Here is a 17,327-nt window from a genome sequence, read left to right as displayed (position 1 = left end):
TGAGCTTGGAAAGGTATAAACAGCCATCACCAAAGCTGGGACCTGGACTTCCAAGGACTTTCTGCTGTGCATCACTGGTTTCCCCACCCCTGCAGGTAAATCTCCCACTACCTTCACAATCCCTGACAATTTTACAGAACATCCTTACCACAGCCCAGTACTTACCTTTGTTGCACTGTCCACTCTCCTTCTGTTGCACGAGTAAAAGCAGATCAGGAAAATGTGCACCTTTTCAGTGTTTGTTCCAGAGACTCAGAATGAGAACCTGAACCAAGCCAGGTATTCCTACTATCCCAGAAAACTGGAAGTGCCTGATGCTCTACAGAATACACAAATCAACAATAAATACATAAAAATCTCAAAAGTGCACAACTTGCAATGTTGCTTGGGGACTTGAGATCCTTCACTGACCTATGAGTGATGAAATAATTTGCCCTGGATAATTTGCTCCAAATAAAAGCCCTGGAAAACTTTCAGCTAGTCTCTGAAATAGCTAATTTAAAAGGCTAACAGCTTTAGAAATGCTGAGAAAGAAGCCATGTCAGGTTGGTGCCTTTGGGTATCCTGTATTTATACATGGAAACAAAGAATGATCACATAATAAGCATGGAGGTTCATATGGATCTGGACATGGTCTTTATATGACCTTTTCAAAAGTTTGTTTTTGAATGTGGAATATAAACATTTCCTGTCATAAAAACACTGAACTGCAATGTTACTGCAATTCTGCAATAAATCTTATCAGTACACTCTTGCAATAAATTATACTGTCTCTTTACAATATTTCTAATTATCTGCAAAGTGTTTTCTTAGAAGGATACAAATATAGTGAGAAGCCGAGGAGTCTGTCTGGCTTTGAGAGCCAGAGACAGGAACGTTTCCAATCTTGTCCTTAAATCCAGTGTCCAAGAATCCTTGAAAAGAAAAACAAAGAATGACAGTTGTTCACCAAATATGTACACTCTGCAGAAAGTACTGCTTGAATCACAGCAACTTCCCACAAGGCAAAACAAGGCAGCCAACACCGGATTTAAGATTTTCCCTTCACTGTTACTGATGTGAATGTGTTTGCTCAGTCCCCATGAAAGCATACAGAAGTCAGAGGGGAGCTGAGTATTATTCCTAGATAAGAGTTCTAGAAACACAATGTATCTTTATTTAAAGTACAAAACTGTCACATAGTGTTGGCGGCTTATATACACACACAGCAACTGCCCTGAAAGTAAAAGCACCTTTAAAGAAAAAGCAACTTCAGAAAAGGATAAAAAATATTTTCACATGTATTGAATAGAGTACAAAATTCGTAATTTTGCACTGCTCAGCTTTCATCCTTTGCTCCTAACAAGATCTGGGAATTGTAAGTTTTGTCAATAATTACTGCAAGCATCATGACATGACACTGGTGGGTACAATGTTTCTAAAATAAGGATTTGGAGAAAAACAGCCAATGCAGAAAAAACAGCCCAGCAGAACAGACTCAGAGCATTAATTGGAATGCTGTCCTCTGCCTGACGTAGAGTCTCATACTGACAAGGAAATAACAGTTAAGGGAAAAAGTCAAACTGCACCTAGGAATCCACCAAATACTCAGGCCTTCTATTTCAAGCCTACAGTGAAGCTGGTTTCTGCTTGAGGAAAAGCCAGCCAACGAAAAAACTTGTCTTCCAACAAGTACCAGGAGCTCCCTAAATTTACTGCTGTATATGTATATGTTGTAAGCTGTTCTCACAGCTCAGATGTGCCCTTATTTCACCATGCTGGAGAGTGTACAGAATTTACTTGTTGCATTTACCAACTCAGTATCCAGACAGTGGTGTACCACAGGACACTGTATATTACCAAAGAAACCTTGTCTCCTGCAGAGAGGAGTGCATATGATTTTTCAAGATGTATTACACAAACTATCAGGAACTCCAGCTATATAAAGCATCAGATGCCTGAGAAAAATATATGCCATAAGAACTCTGCTTTGTAAACTAGTGACTCACTGCTGCTTGTTCTCAAACATAAAACAATCTGTGTTTCAACACTAACATGGAATGAGTTGAACAATTCCCACAAGAAAATATGAGTGAGTGTGGACTAAGAGCTTGGGCCCTGGGTTACTCAGAATAAACCTGAGGATCTCATCTTAGATAACGCATTTTAAAAAAATGCTGCTAAGTACAATTAAAAAAGAGTAGTCATATTCCATCTCTGAGGTCAACCATCTATCTCATTATTTATAGCCAGTCCCAAAGGAAAATGGCAGGATATGCCTTTTTTTGGCGTTAAACTGGAGCTCCTCATCAGCTGGTACATCCAAAGTCACCCCTAGGGCAAGTATCACTTAAGCTTTGATTTGGTATCAAAAGCAGGGTGGCAGCAATGCAGGCTGAAGACATCTCCTGGCACAGAGTGGCTGCCCACAGCTGCTCAGCCAGGTCAGCACAACTGGCCACATGGTCAGGGAAGCATTCAGAGCAAATAATTCTAAAAAATACCAAAACATGCTTTACAAACAAATTTGTGTAGGTATGTCAGTGTAAGTCACCACAAAACCATCTCTGCCACACAGACACTTACCTGGAAAAGTTCTTTAAAGGAAGGATGTACCATGGGGTTTGGAACAAATGGCAAAGCATAGAAGGGAAGAAACTCTGTAGTCTGGCTCAGTGCAGCTCCTTTTGTTTCCAGGTATGCCTTGAAATACGAAATCCTTTCATCAAGTTCAGCTTTGTCCTAGGAAATAAAGCAGCATTTTTAATTTAGACAACTATCATTCTAAATGCACTGTAAAGCTGGCAAATTAAAGAAGAGACCCAAGTATATTAATACCAAATTTGAAATTCCAGTATATTTGTTATTTAAAGACCAATATTCATTTAACTAGAGAACATACTGCATGTTTTCACCAGTCATAAAGGAAAATGTAAATTAATGCTGTTATTTCTCTCATACAGGTCCAAAGAAGGAAGAGACATACAATTGCTTTTTGCATGTAAATTGCTCCTGTTCACTTCAGGCTAGACTTTTAAAGAAAAATGCCATTGCTACACTCAGGACAGAGAGAAAACATACTTTAGACATGCTTTTTTTTTTGGTAAGTGCAGAAACAAAAAAATCCCCTTGCACAGCAGTGGGAAGTGGAGCTGGCACACAGAACAGAACAAAAGCTCCCTAGAGGCTGGAAAACAGACTGCTACTCCTGTAGCAGCTGACAGGTGAAGGCCAGGAGCTATTAAGCCCTGGCTGATCTGGCTGAATCCAGGCTACTTAAATGTCTCTTCATCATAAAAGCCCCACGTAACAGAGATTTTGCTTTATAACATCTTGGGATTTGTATTTCCCAGCATGATATATTGAGCTGGTCAAAACTGAGCTTTGCCATTTAATCAGAAATTATTGTATTTCAACTCACAGCTCCAGTCCAAACTCCAAGTAAAATAAATGTTTTAAGAATCTGCTATGATCTACAATTACAAGTGTGAAAGTATTGCCATTATGGTATTTTCTGAGTTGAAATACTTCAGGAACTTTGGGATAAGGACAGCTCCAACTTCCATCTCTGTACTCCACAATACAAAGGATCTGGCTGAACTAAAATGCAAACTGTGGCCAAAACTGGATACATATTCTTGGAATAATTCTTAGAAAATATCCCATCCTCATCCACACTAAAGACAAATAAATGAAGTAAAACAAACAACAGCAATCTGAGATTTGAATTGTGAACTAAACTTACAGGCTTTCCCATAGTTTGTTTCAAGAGGAAGGTGGCAAAGTAGATGTGGAGATAGAACTCCAGGTTCTGAGCAGCTGGATCACTGCTATGGAGTGAAGACAAAATATGCTCCTCCCAGAGCTGGAAGAAAACTTTCTGATCACCATCTTCAAATGCTGTAAGCATTTCTTCCTGTGAAAGGGAAAGGCATCAAATGAAAATCCAAACACAGAAGAGACACATATTCTTAGCAGCAGGTTAGTGAATGAAGAATTCCAGTGCCATCTGAACAATTCAAATTAAAAGTTTTATTCACAAATGTCCCACCATTCAATGACCACCCAAATATTCTTTCTTCACTTATCTTTAGTAACTTTGAGAGCCTGAATCAACCGTCAATACAAGAAGCAAAGCCCACATTTTCAAGCATATCAGTAAAAACTTAAAGTAGTGTAAATCAAAACTAATGCCTTGAGTTCAAAATGACTGCAGTTGTGGAAAAAAAAATAAAATAACCCCAACTCCAAACTTGAAGGTTCCTGTACTGGAAGAAGACTAACAGAAGATTTCTTCAAATAATCAAGAATCTTTTCAGACATTTCACTGTTGTAATAACTCACAGGGTGGATAGTGACCTCTGTTTTCACTATTACTCAAAGTAAGTGCAAATGATGCATCACCTGAACAGGCAATGAATCTTCTGAGGAAACATCTGCTGGTTTAGGTAGTGGCTTCCCTTTTATTTTACATTCCTTTTTAAATACTTTCACTGTTTCTTGAAATCCAGCAAAATCCAAATACTGCAAGATAAAAACATAGAGGAACAACATTTGTGAGATGATTATTGCTTCAGTAAATGATTAATCCTTTTTTAAGTGATTTATGCTTCAATGAATGGCCCATGAAATGCCAAAGTTTCTCTGCAGGATGGTTCACAAATGCCAAAGACTGCAAAGTGATAAACCAAAAACTGGTAGCTCGTGGCAGGAAAACACCATCTCTCCATTTCCTCCTGCATCCTAGAGACAACTGAGTACACCATCTCTCAAAGAATGATGTCTCTTGGTTTAGCCAGTAATTTCATTCAGTCAAAGAAGAAAATTTATTACTGCATTTAATAGACATTGAGCCTCTTGAACTGAGAGAGCATGACAGAAGTCAGCACAATTTCAGAGTGTAGCAACACTCAGCCAGATAAATAACTCCAGAATTTAGGCCTCAATTACAATGCCTGGCTCTGAACGCAAACACTGAGGATCTTGCCTTGCAAGAATCATTAAAAAAAAGAAAAGAAATAAAGAGAGAAAACCAACCTCTTTCACTAGTCCAAGTAACTCAGCCTCATATGCTAAAACATCACCCATTGCTAAGGGCTGCTGCTACTTCTCATCGCTGATAAAGCTGGAAAATGGCAAAGAAGAGGTGTTAGTGCAGAGTACAGGGCTCACACAGCGCAGCCCCTCAGCCATGGCATCTCCAGAGGGCATGAGGAGAGACACAGACACACAGACAGAGACACAGACACACAGACAGACACACACACACGAATCCATCGTGTACCTGCCCCACTCTCACCTGCACCACATCCCACTGCCTCCCATCCTCCCTGTCCCAGTCCCTCCTGCCCCACACTCTGCCTTGCCCCAGTCCCACCCCTCCCACATTCCCACCCCAATCCACCGTCCCTCAACTTCCCCTGCCACAATCCCCCAATCCCCCCCACTCCCACCCGTCCATTCCCACGTGTCCAATTCCTCCCTGTCCTCCATTCCTCCCTGTTCCCCATTCCCCCTGTCCCCCATTCCCACGTGTCCCATTCCCCCCGTCCCCCATTCCTACGTGTCCAATCCCTCTTGTCTCCCATTCCCAGGAGTCCCAATCTCCCCTGTCCCCCATTCCTAGGTATCCCATTCCCCCTGTCCCCCATTCCCCCCGTCCCCCATTCCCACCTGTCCCAATCTCCCCTCAGCCGCCGCCGGTGTCGCCCCGGCAACCGCGGCCCCGCCCCCGCGCCGCGTCCCGCGCACGTGACCGCTCTCAGCCAATCGCCACCCGAGACCGGCGCGTCACGCGGCGGGGGCATGCCCGCAGCTGTGGTGCGGACAGCGCCCCCTGTGGCGCGGCGGGGGAGCTGCAGCAGCGGCCTGAGGTGCGGGGGGCTCTGGGGGCGGTTCCGGTTTGGAAATGACGAACGGCGCCAAGTGGGGCTCTTGTGCCCCCGCTCCGCCTTGGGCCGGGAAAAGCCTTCCCGCTTGGAAGTTTCGTCTGAAGGAGATGTCGGGAGAGGAGGACGGAGGTTTGCAGGGAGCGAGCGGAGCGGGAGGAGGCTGAGCCCTGCCGTGGCGCTGTGCGATGAGCCGGGGCCGCACTTTCCGACAAGTCCTTGCCTGATGGAAGCCCCGCCAAAGCAAAGGGGAGGATTGGCCAAGCTACTTATTGAGTCTTTGTGCCTTTGCAATTAACAGTGCTAATGAACTTTTCCCCACTAACATCAGGTTTCCAGCGCACGTTAGATGCACGCTATCAGACTATGTTGTATATCAGTTAGGTGCTGCCCGGGGTCTCGGTGTGAGAGAGCTGCTATTCAGTCACAGCAAGACAATCCAGCCCAGAATGGCAGGGGGCTGGGAGAAAGGAAGAGCTAGAGATGCTCTGTTACAAAAAAAAAAAAAAGAATATGGACAAAATAGTCTGGGAACTGGGTGCACAGAAACAGCAGCACAGAGAGCTCCAGCATGAGGAGAAACATCCCCAGTCTGGTCTCACTGCCCTCATCACACCAGCACAGCTTTGGTGCTGCCACTGACACAGACCGATGGCCTGTCCAGCCACTCAGGAGGAAACTACAAAACCTCCAGGCCTGTAAGAGAAGCAAGCATCAGGTTTCATCTGTGAAGGAGCTCATGAACTCTGCTGTCCAATGCAGATGTTTCCAGCTAATTATTTTCAACTGCTTCTTTTCCACCCCTGAACCCCAGATTTCATGCTTAAACTAAAAATAAAAAAGACCTTGATGTGAGGTTAAATTAAACAGAATTTGCCCAGCCCTGCAGGAGCTATCTCAGTTCCTCCTCTGGGAGGGCATGGTGGGGAGACAAAAAGTTAATCCATCTTGGTTCTCATTGACACGAAATGGAAAAAAACAATGAAATGGGAGAGCCACCCTAAAACTGAGAACAAAGACACTGCACCAATATTTCAGGCCCTTTTTCCTTCACTCTGAAGGGGAAAAATTTGTTCATGCTTCATCCCTTGCAGGTTATCTTGGGAGGAGCAATGTCCCCATAATTTGTGCTGACAATTAACCTCGCCTGTGCAGCCATTCTTCCCTGGGTCACCAGAGCAGCTATTTATACCCGTGGCCAGGGATGCTGTTGCCACCAAACCACTGTCCTTCCCCTTGGCCAACCCTGCACCCAGGCAGCGGGCAGCGAGCCCAGGGTGTCCCCTCAGGCACTCTGCCCTGCTCCCCAGGACCTGCTGCACCTGGACCCTTACTGGGTAGACCCTCCTGTGCCCATTTTCTGCTCATGCTCTGCAAACAGAAAGAATAAAACCCAGACATACACACTGCTGAACCAAACCCTGTCAGGCAGCAGGGCCCACCAGAATAAGCGCACTGGGCAGAGATGTCTGGGATTATGGTCTTGAGTCACCTCTCTGCCATATGTGGGTGACACTGATTCCCCAGTGGCAGAGACACTGATGGCTCACCTGAGCACCTGCACAGGTATTTCTTCTAAGCAAAACCCAGAGCTTTAGCTGTGCAACCAATGTCAGGAACTGGAGTATAGAGCTCAAAACTAAACTCCAGATCCGGGCTGCTGCCAGCTGGAACATTTGCCCACAGAACAGGATTTCAGAGGCCAAGTCAAGCCAGTTCCAGAGGCTGGGGCAGCATCTCCTCCCAAGACACAGAGCATGGGCCAGGCTAATCCCACAAGTGCTGGAGGAACACATTGAACCAGGTCTGCCCAAGCAGTTTCTTTCACTGAGGGACCAAAGACCCTTGCTTCCACACAAAACCACCTGGGCAAAGATCAGCACCCTTGGCTGAGGGCCTTCAGGCCCATTGGTCCCATCAGAGGTTACAAGCAAACCCCACAAGGCTTGCACAGTTCTGAAATGTTCATGATTACCAGCTCTCCCATCCTGCCACTGCTGCAGGCTCAAGGTGGCCCCAGAGCTGGGCTGAAGACCCAACCCATCACCAATGCCAAGAGCAGCAAGCAAGGGAAGAGCCTGGGGCTGGCTGGCATCTGGCAGGGGTGAGGGTGGAGGGTGCTTCAGCCACCAGGATGCAGAAGATAAATGGCCAACATCATCATTATTATCAGCAGTGCCCACCCTTCTCTCTGAAGTACAAGGAGGAAGAGCTTTTCCTGGCCCTGGAAGGGGAAGGAAGGGGAGAGATAAGGGAGAGTGATGGGGAGAGGTGAGAGGATGAGGCCACTGAATGCCTGCAGGGGAGGAACAGCAATGCTGGGGGGCTTGGGGCTCTCAGCCCCCTCCTTGAAGACCTCTTGCCTTGGGAGCTTCATCTCCAACATCTCCACCACCACTTCAGTCCCAGCATGGTGCCCAGCAGGGGGCTTGCCCAAGTTAAGGAGTGGAAAAGGGAGGCTAAGGAAATGTCCAGGGCCTCCTGGAGGGACTCTGGGATCTGTCAGAGCAGCAGGCTTTAGAAGTGATTTAATTTGCACTAGGGTTAATTGAGATGAAACCCATTAGTCAGGAGGGATAGAAGCAGCTTCCTGACACCCCCGCCTCTCCCTCTGGCAAAGTCAGGAGTGTTTAGGTCCAATTAGCCCCTGACAAACAATCAGGGTGGGTCCCTCTGCAGCATCCCCAGACAGGCCCAGGAGAGCAGCACTTCCTCAGCACTAATGAGTCACTGAAACAAATGACGTTATTCAAAGCACTGAGCCAGTCCCACTGTTATTGGCTTCATCTGCCTGAGAGAAACTGGTCAGACCCCTTAGCACGAGGGCAGGATCCCACAGGGTTCCAGAGCCTCCTCAGAGGTTTTCTAGGACCTTTCCAGAAGATTTCTGGACATTTCCAGGCCATTTCATTGATGTTTTTCTAGTCTTTCTGGAGGTTTCCTGTTGTATCTCCAGAACATTCCTAGACTCTTCCTAGAGGTTTACTAGAACCCCCTTAGGGCTATATAAGCCTCTTTGTATTGTTTTCAACTCTCACAGGTTGACCATTTCCGAATTTCCCACGTGGCACCCTGGAAATTGAGCAAAGCTCAGCACCTCATTCAGGCACCACATGACCTCAAGTGGTCACAGAGCAGCACCCTCAGCAGCCTGGTTAGTAAATTGAGGGGTTATGTAGAGATTAAAAAAAAATAAAATTGCATGTATGGGATCATTCTATAGTCTGGATATGTTTTGTAACACAAACTCTCAAAAGCACTCTGTAGGAGCATTTTTAGTCCTGTCTGGAGCCTTTTGAGCACTGTCCTGTGAGGAAACAGCCTGAGTTACACACGTGTCTCATGAGACACAGACCAGCATCTTCCTGTCCCAGGAGGAAACAACAGCAGCTGAAGGAGAAAACAAAAACAGTGGATGCTTTTCTATGAGTGCTCTCAATCCTTTACACAGTGAGAGAAGAAACCACAGAGTGACAGAGATGGGGAATGAGGACAGGCCAATTCCCAGTTCCCTCCAGATGTCCCCAGCCTGGCACACACAGCCTTTTCCTTCCACAGTCACCAAAATCTCCTCTAAAAATCTGTGTGTGTAACTTTACCTCATGGCCCCAGAACAGCAGCTCAGAAATCAGTCTGGGACTGAGGTTTTGACATTTGCTTATCCTAAGGGAGCTCTGGGGAAACATCACTGCCAGAGCAGTAGGGATCTTACAGGCACAAGAGAATAATTTAGCAAGAATCAGGAGTCCTCCATGGTGCCCCAAGCATACCCAGTGCCATGGTGGGAGCTGCTCTGCACACACAGATTTACACAGCCTCACTGAGGACCTGCAGCAAGCATCAGGTATGTTTGTATTACCCTGAAAAATGTGTTGCAATTAGAAAAGTGTGGCCAAAAGTCCCATGAAAAGCAGCATTGTTCACAGCTTGGCCAAAGCACCAATGCAGGACTTTAGGTTCTTCTGAACCAGCTGTTCCCAGCATTTCTACTTGGCCTTTAGAAATCCTCTAGCAATATCTGGCCTCTGGCAGGTTGCTGAACAGCCTGAAATGAGGAGTTTTCTCCTCCCAATGTTTTCCCTCTCCACAGTATTTTACAACACAAGGCATTACTAACAAATTACCTGAAATCACCACACACTATTATTGGTTGGCATTGGCAGAACATACTGGAGTAAGGGATACAAGTATCCATTCAAAGGGAAGGAATTGCAGCACCAGAGGACTCACCAATGTACATTTGTCCAGCTTCTGTTTCTTACACCACAATACCAGGTCTTTGGGATTGGAGCAGTGGTTCCCTCTTTGTTTCCAGGCTTACTGACAATAACATTGTCATTTCAGGTTCTTGGCTCCATTCCTGGCTCCACTCCATTGGAGAACGGATCTGGATGATACTGAGAACTGCAAGCTCTAACCAGTAACCTGAGACATTTCAACTTGAGGGACTTCTGCCTGAAGCCTAGGATGCAAAACTGGCTTTCAGTCCCACATCTCTGCTCAGTATTCCTTAGCTTTGCAGAGAACAAAGGCAGACTATCCCATTGCTATAGTAGCTTTCAATAAAATAAGCCATCTGCTGGAGAAGCTCCCAAGAACTACATGCAAGATTTATCTTCCATTATTACCAATGCATGTGAGATGGTGGTATGTTCATGTGGATAAAATACTCTCCCCACACACAGATAGAATAAAAACCTCATTCCATTTACATGCTGTTTCAAATATGGAGCTTCACCCAGCATTTGCTGGCAGCAGACCAGGGCTGCAGTCCCTGGCTTGCTGCTGAGACACCCTTTGAAGTGTTACAGCCCAAAAGGTGAAGGGCCAGCTGGATGGTGAATGGTGGAGCACCATTCCTTCCTTCTGACTGCTCCTCATTCCATATCCCTGACTAAAATTCCCCCTTAGCTAATGAAACACATCAGTGTGACCAGTTACATGTCTGGGTCCACTCCATCTAGGCCTGCAATGTAACCTGCTCATATGAGCTATTTTGTTCATATTTGGTGAAAGCAGTGAAAGCACACACACAAAATAAAGGGTTTCTGTGAAACAAGGAGAAACATGCCCCTATTTCCCCATCATTAACACCCAGAGCCCTTCTGTCAGCCCCACACCATCACATGAATACCAGGATAAGCGAGGGGGAAGATCACAGAGGGAATCTGGAAGCAGACCTCATCTGTGCAGCTGCTGGCAAGCAGAGATCTGCCCTCTGTGGCATCAGTGCTATGGCTGGGCCAGGCTGCAGCTGTGACCTTGCTCATCCTCAACAAGTGCAGAGGTGTGCACAGATCCTGATAATTGTACAGAGGAGTCAATCAGGCTCTGCTGGACAAAGATGCACAACTTGAGTTTAGTTTTTAACATCTGGGGAGAGCAAAAGTTGTTAGCTTCCCTTTTTTGGGGTTTTTTTTTGTTTGTTTTAAGCAAGTTTTATGTCAAGAGTTTTTAATATATTTATTTGAAAACAAGGTTTTGTGAAAGAGTACACTAAATAGCATATATCTGTTCTTCAGCCATAAAACACGGACTATCAGCTTCAGCTCAGCACAGATTGGGGCTGCATGCACTGAACATCAGATCTCAATAGGAAGGTCTTCATGCCTGTCTTTCTGATATCAAGCATAGTGTCTTCTTTAGATGACATGACCCTGGAGGAGAGAGAGAGAAACCAGAAAATCAAATCTATTTAATTAAGGCTTCTTGTGGTTGGTCCCACACACTCACCTGAGCCTGTCACTGACACAACATTTATAGTTTTTAGCAAGGAGTTTGTTTCCCTGCCCATCCACCAATTCAAGTGCACAATCTCTGCTCGTGGGAGCCCTGAGACATGCCAGCCCATATTTGGAAATAAAGCAACTGGATTTCTGCCTCTCAATGAGAAACTTGCACATCCATTCAGGCAATTTAACCAAGGAACCTGAGAACTGCACCATTTATTGCCTGAAACAGATCTACTACTAGCATTCAGAGCCCATGACTAAAGTGTCTTTAAATTCTGCTAAGAACTGCTGGGGAGACAAGGCAACTCCAGGAAGCAGAACAGTAGTTCTGTTTTGACAAATCCTGGCACCCTGAGGTCAAGTAGATGTCAGCTTTGTTATGTAAACTATTTGCCCCTCTGGGACCATCTTCCAGGAGCTGACTTGTCCCTGTGAGCCCTGCTCTACTCTCTGCCCAGCCAGGCCCTACTCAAGAGCAGTTAAGCCTGCCAGATTAGAGAGCAGATCCAGTACAACTGGGTCAGCCCTGAGCAAAAAGAATGAATTTGTGGATTTCTAAGCTGCCAAACTTAGAATTAGGACAGAGCTTTTTTCTAAATCTGCCACAGAAGCTGTCAAAGAGCTAAACCAAGAGTGCTGAGTGCTGGTAATTGCTTCAGTTGATACAAAGAGGCTTTTCCTTCATTGGGATTTAAAAAGGAGACTCTACACACTACACTATACCTCAGGCCTTAATCATCAATGTACTCAAAGGGCTCTGGTGGTTCAGGTTCTTGCTCCTCTTCCTCAATCTTCGGACCATGAGCTGCCACAGGTTCAACCAGCTCCTCCATATCCTCACTGGTGTCCTTCAGGATGATGATGCCTCCAATGGAAAGCTGCAAGACAAGTGCCATGAGCATTTAGAGCTGCTTGCCTCTGCCTCATGGTGGAGTGTTTGTGGCCACAGAGTCTATCCTAGGCCATATGAGACTCCTCAGCAGGAATGAGTTTCAGAGAGCAAAGCATCTGACACTCACCTGGATCTCTGTCTGATCAGGACATGGAACAGGCAGAGTCTATCCAGGCTACTTTTTATATTTCTTCTATATAGGTATCAGTTCAACAGAAAGTGACATCTGGATTCACAGCTTTACCCCATTCCCAGGCTGGGGCTTTCCACATGAAATAGAATTGAACTGTAATTGCTTTATAAGGCTCATCTTTTCAGGTTTACAATACTTAGTGAAGCCTCTCTGTGTAGCTGCCTCCCAGGAGATTCTCTGAAACAGAGACTAATCTGATCACTAGTTTCCACATAGTGATGAATCCTATTAGCAGAACCTCACAAAACCAAAGGGGAATTAATTACAAAGATCACAACCAAACACGTGGGCAGGCTGCAGCACCTCTGGCAGTGAAACACGAGGCGAAAGAGGCAGTGCTGTGTCACGCCTGGCTGGGATCAGGGCTTTGGCCACAGCAGGATTCTGGGCTATAAACAGCATTTCAAAGAGGTCTTTTACTCTGGCATTCCCCAAAGCAGAGCAAAGGTCCAGAACGGCTCCATTCCAAGAGGCTCCTTGGTTACACACCCTAATCCCAGCAAAAACTGCACTGTTCTCTTGTCTTCAAAACCTATTTATGGGGCTTGAAGGCAGGAAACTGAACTCCCTCACCAAGGACTCAGCTTCTTTTGAAATTGAAGCAAACACATTTCAGTGAGTGGACACTTACTGGAACACACAGCAGATCTTCCCAATCGAAACAGCAGTTGGGTCACCTCGTTTTAAAGGGTAGAAACTAAAAAATCCTCCCACTGCTTTGCTAAAGGAGATGTTTCAAAAGCGAACAGCACACAGAGAATTCCAATGTGCTGATGGAATTCCAGGAAATCCATTTATTAAAAACATTACTATTTTCCAGGAAAAAGTATTACTACTACTGAACACCATTTTCCCATGTGTAATCCTGGAAATTAGGTTAAGTCAAGCATGTTATTTCTTGAACAAAAATAAAGGACAGAAGACTTTGACTCAGGAGATTTAGAGTTCAGGAGCCAGCTTCTCAGATTTGCAATATATCTGAGCATCTCACAGAAGTTAGTTACCCCTTGGGCTGAGTGCTAAAAGACCTTCATTCTCCATCTGACAATCCCATACTCTCTCTTCTCTATGTTTTTAGGAGCTGAAGAAACTTTTCTAAAGCCAGATGTAACTCAATAGGAAGTACATTCAATGAAAAAAGCCCTCTATGTTAGGTGTAAATCCCACTGCAGGGTAATAAAGCCCTAGCACAAGTCCTGATGGATTTCACTGCTTTGACACTGAACCTGTACAACTTCTCAGCCCAATTTAAAGATCATGGCTCAGTCGTGATGTTTCAAAATTGTTTCCAACAATGTCATTAATACACAGAGTATGTCTGATTTTCATGCTGCACATTTGACAGGTACAAGAAGAAAGAAAAACAAAGTAGTATTAGCATGGTGAAAAGGTTTGCAACAGCTGTGATGTTCTCCCAACTAGAACTGCCTGTGACCATTTGCAGAGAGGGACATTAAAAAAGGAAATATGTCGACAGCAAAGCTGCAAATCTCTGCAACACATTCCAGTGCTGCACCAGCTGTGAGTTCTCACATACACACAGAACTTCTGGGCCTTACACACAAGCCCAGCACTGGGAATGCTCTGCCAAGCACATGGACTGGGAAGGTGACACTTACTGGTTTGAAAGGCTGGTACCGGCAGCTCTCTGTCATAGTGAGAACTTTGAGCTGAGCAGGCATGACTCTGGCTGGGTTGTCCAAAAGCTGGAAGTTGGGTTCAGGCTCTTTTTTCTTTTCTTTTTCATCCTTCTTTTCATTCTCATCCTGTGGAGGGAGAAGAGAAGATCAACATGATTTCAGCAGTAGCCTCTGGCCTTTCACAGTTCAGCAGGGCACTGCACAGTCAGGTAGAAATCCACAGTGTGGTGAGAAACCATTCTTTTGCTGAGGAACATGCTAATATTTATCTATCAGCTGGCACAGCAAATGCCAGCGTGGATCTAAGTGCTCTTGACGAGGCAATGCCTCACTCTCAGCTGCAGGTGAAAGCAAGTTCAGTGAGAGGTAGCAGTGGAACAGTTTAACCTCTGCTTTCCCTTTCTCCTACCTTTTCTGTAAACTCACTCACCACTTTTTGTCACAACTGAAGATTCTTTAATATTATTACTGAGCATATGAAAATTGCCAAAATCTGCCCTTGTATTTTTGCAGCTATAAAGCTGTCACTGACATTTCACAGTACTGGCAGTGACAGCAGTTCACCCAAAATGACTCGACCTCAGCAACTCGCTAGGGAATTACAGTGAATCCCTCTGTTATCAATGACTCAGCAGCTAGAGGCAAAAAGCAGAAGAAAAAAAACCACTTTACATACTTCAAAAGGTGGGTCATTTTTTCCCTCTTGCTCAGAAACATTTGAGTAGCAAACAAAAAAAAAACAAAACAGAAAAGATGGGAACAACCAACAGGAAACTATTGGGAACACCACTGAATGCATGGCACGTCCTGTAACAGCAGACAGGACTTTCTCTGGCACAGCTGCTGCTCATTGCTCTGCAGATCCCTTGGAAGCTATGGATTACTTGTCACATAACAGGCATAAGAGGGAAACATGAAAGCAATGATACCTCTAAAACATTAGGACAGTGGCAAAACACTCAAACACAGCAGGTGGCAGCAAGCTCCCTGTTTACAATCCTTGCTTTTCTGCTTGATTCAGCCAAATAAACTTTTCAAAAATCTGGCCACACGCAGACACAACATGTGAACCCCTTTAATACTGCTTCCTCTCAACACCTGCACTGAAATGTAGGTTGTACCAATTTTAGAAGAAATATGCATCTATTCAGCACATTTTGCTTACTACATAGAACTGTAAGAATAATTCAAAGGAAAGACAATGTTTGGTGACAAGGAAACTTAACAAAGGAGAACAAAACCAAAACCCAGAGATAATACCTTGGATGTGTGAGATAATGAATTTTCTGGGCCAGCTGCATGACATTAGTGCCTACAATGTGGTCACACCTATGTAGGTCTGGGAAGGTTATTTTACATACACTTGAGGAGGCTGCCCAGGGGAGTGGTGGAGTCACCATCTTTGGTCGTATTTAAAAGATGGGTAGATATGACTCCTGGGGACATGGTTTGGTGGTGACCTGGGCATTTCTGGGGTCAAGTTGGACTTAGAGGTCTTTCAAACCTAAAGAATTCTATGGGTCCACAATGCACTTTCAGCTTACAGTTGTCCTTGGAATATTTCCATTTATGAGCAGGGCACAATTGAAAGTGTCTTTTGTCAGTACTACAAGAATTTTAGCTGCCATATGTTTTCCAAAATACAGCAACCACCAAAAATTCATTTCTCCATTACTCAGCTTGCTCCAGGATAACACATTATTCACAGATGAGGATGACAACTTCCTGTGTCAGGTCTGTGAGCTGAAAGAAATCATTAGAGGACCAAAGCAATCACCATGACTACTGAGCAGCTTATGGAACCTGTGCTCAAACCTCAGCTGGTTCTGAGCTGGGTGTGGATAAATGTTTGGCATTTTGATGGATGGGCAAAGCATGTAAGAGACTGCTGCCAAAAAGGTGAATGTTTCAGAATAGGAGGTTAAGCATGTGCAAAACCAGAATGTTTAAATTCTTCAGTGCTCTCAAGGTGAATTAGACACAATCAAGCAACTGCTACAACACTCCTTTTTAAAAAGTCAGAGGTCCCAAGGATGCAAAATTACTAAGCCTTTTCTGCATTAGTAAGAAAATTACTTGGATAAGAGAGAAGATTCCTCTGAGTCTAAAACCAGCAGTTCATTAAATAATACTCATAAGGTTTATGCAGTTAAAGGCACATAAACCTGTCAAAACAAGCTTTTGCCATTCAGGAAGTCAGTTACTTAACAACACTGAGGAAGATTTATTTGTCAGAAATAACAGATTCACAATTAATAGCACCTCTTGCTTTTAACAGTGCACACACAGACCAAAGGTGCTAACCAGTGTCTGCAGCAATGTGTGTCAGTGCTTTGCTCATAACACAGGTTGCAAGAGGACAGAGACAAGTGTGTGTCAACTTTCCTGACACACCTTCCACATGTATAACGGGGGTGGGGGGAGGAAGAAGACATTTAAGTTTCAATGTGTGCACCCACCACTTCCATCTTTTCCTCTTCCTTCTTCTCTTTCTCCTTTTCCTTCTCCTTCTTCTTGGCTTTTGCAGTGATGGACAGCACAGCAGTGGAAACCTGGATATGGCAACAGATGAGGCATTCAGTGTGACCCAACACAGTATACTGAGTTTCAGCCCACCAGGCTTGAGTCTTTTGGGAACAAATGGCAGAAACTTTCTGAGAGGGTCAGGGAGCAACAGCATTTGTCACGTTGCTGGTGAGAATAAATGTGGGCTCTTGGCACATTTTAACTTTTGGCCAGGGAAGTTTAAAGAGAAAAGATTTGTCCAATTCACATCCTATTCAAAGGCAAGAAAACAGCTATAAGCAGTGAGCTTTGCCTTTCATCAGGGTTAATTTCTGGATTCCTTGGTGGCCTGGAAATCTGTCCTGTCCAGCAGTCAGTTCTGGTAAGATGTTTTACAGCTTTCACACCATGTTGTTCATCAGCATGACATGCCTGAGGTCTCCATTGCTCCACAATTGCTCCCTAAGGGCTGCTCTGCCTGCTGCCGTGCTCTGCTCA

The 17,327-nt window shown here is 44.8% G+C and overlaps 2 protein-coding genes across 4 annotated transcripts in view; both read right to left on the bottom strand.

The window, feature by feature from the left end:
- The window catches only part of ARMC9 (armadillo repeat containing 9), a 57,346-nt gene extending 51,582 nt beyond the window's left edge, over positions 1-5,764 (bottom strand). The window contains exons 1-7 of one of the 3 annotated variants that reach the window (XM_074547278.1): positions 5,653-5,764; positions 5,017-5,104; positions 4,384-4,503; positions 3,725-3,895; positions 2,566-2,721; positions 822-914; positions 166-190 (exon numbers count right to left, since the gene is read on the bottom strand). In XM_074547278.1, coding sequence (XP_074403379.1) covers positions 166-190; positions 822-914; positions 2,566-2,721; positions 3,725-3,895; positions 4,384-4,503; positions 5,017-5,067 — 616 coding nt within the window. In that variant the 5' untranslated portion in view covers positions 5,068-5,104; positions 5,653-5,764. Of the gene's footprint in view, positions 1-165; positions 191-821; positions 915-2,565; positions 2,722-3,724; positions 3,896-4,383; positions 4,504-5,016; positions 5,108-5,576; positions 5,591-5,652 lie in introns of those variants that run through there. The other 2 variants (XM_074547276.1, XM_074547277.1) reach the window with 2 other exon arrangements.
- A 5,549-nt stretch (positions 5,765-11,313) lies between these two features.
- PSMD1 (proteasome 26S subunit, non-ATPase 1) overlaps positions 11,314-17,327 on the bottom strand; it is a 65,139-nt gene continuing 59,125 nt past the window's right edge. Inside the window, exons 22-25 of the mRNA XM_005484894.4 lie at positions 16,784-16,876; positions 14,304-14,450; positions 12,323-12,477; positions 11,314-11,524 (exon numbers count right to left, since the gene is read on the bottom strand). Coding sequence (XP_005484951.1) covers positions 12,331-12,477; positions 14,304-14,450; positions 16,784-16,876 — 387 coding nt within the window. The 3' untranslated portion in view covers positions 11,314-11,524; positions 12,323-12,330. The remainder of the gene's footprint in view (positions 11,525-12,322; positions 12,478-14,303; positions 14,451-16,783; positions 16,877-17,327) is intronic.

Source organism: Zonotrichia albicollis, chromosome 9 (assembly GCF_047830755.1).
Source record: "Zonotrichia albicollis isolate bZonAlb1 chromosome 9, bZonAlb1.hap1, whole genome shotgun sequence".
Classification (NCBI taxonomy): domain Eukaryota; kingdom Metazoa; phylum Chordata; class Aves; order Passeriformes; family Passerellidae; genus Zonotrichia; species Zonotrichia albicollis.
The sequence above is the reverse complement of the archived record's forward strand: the minus strand, read 5'-3'. Positions and strand labels throughout refer to the sequence as shown.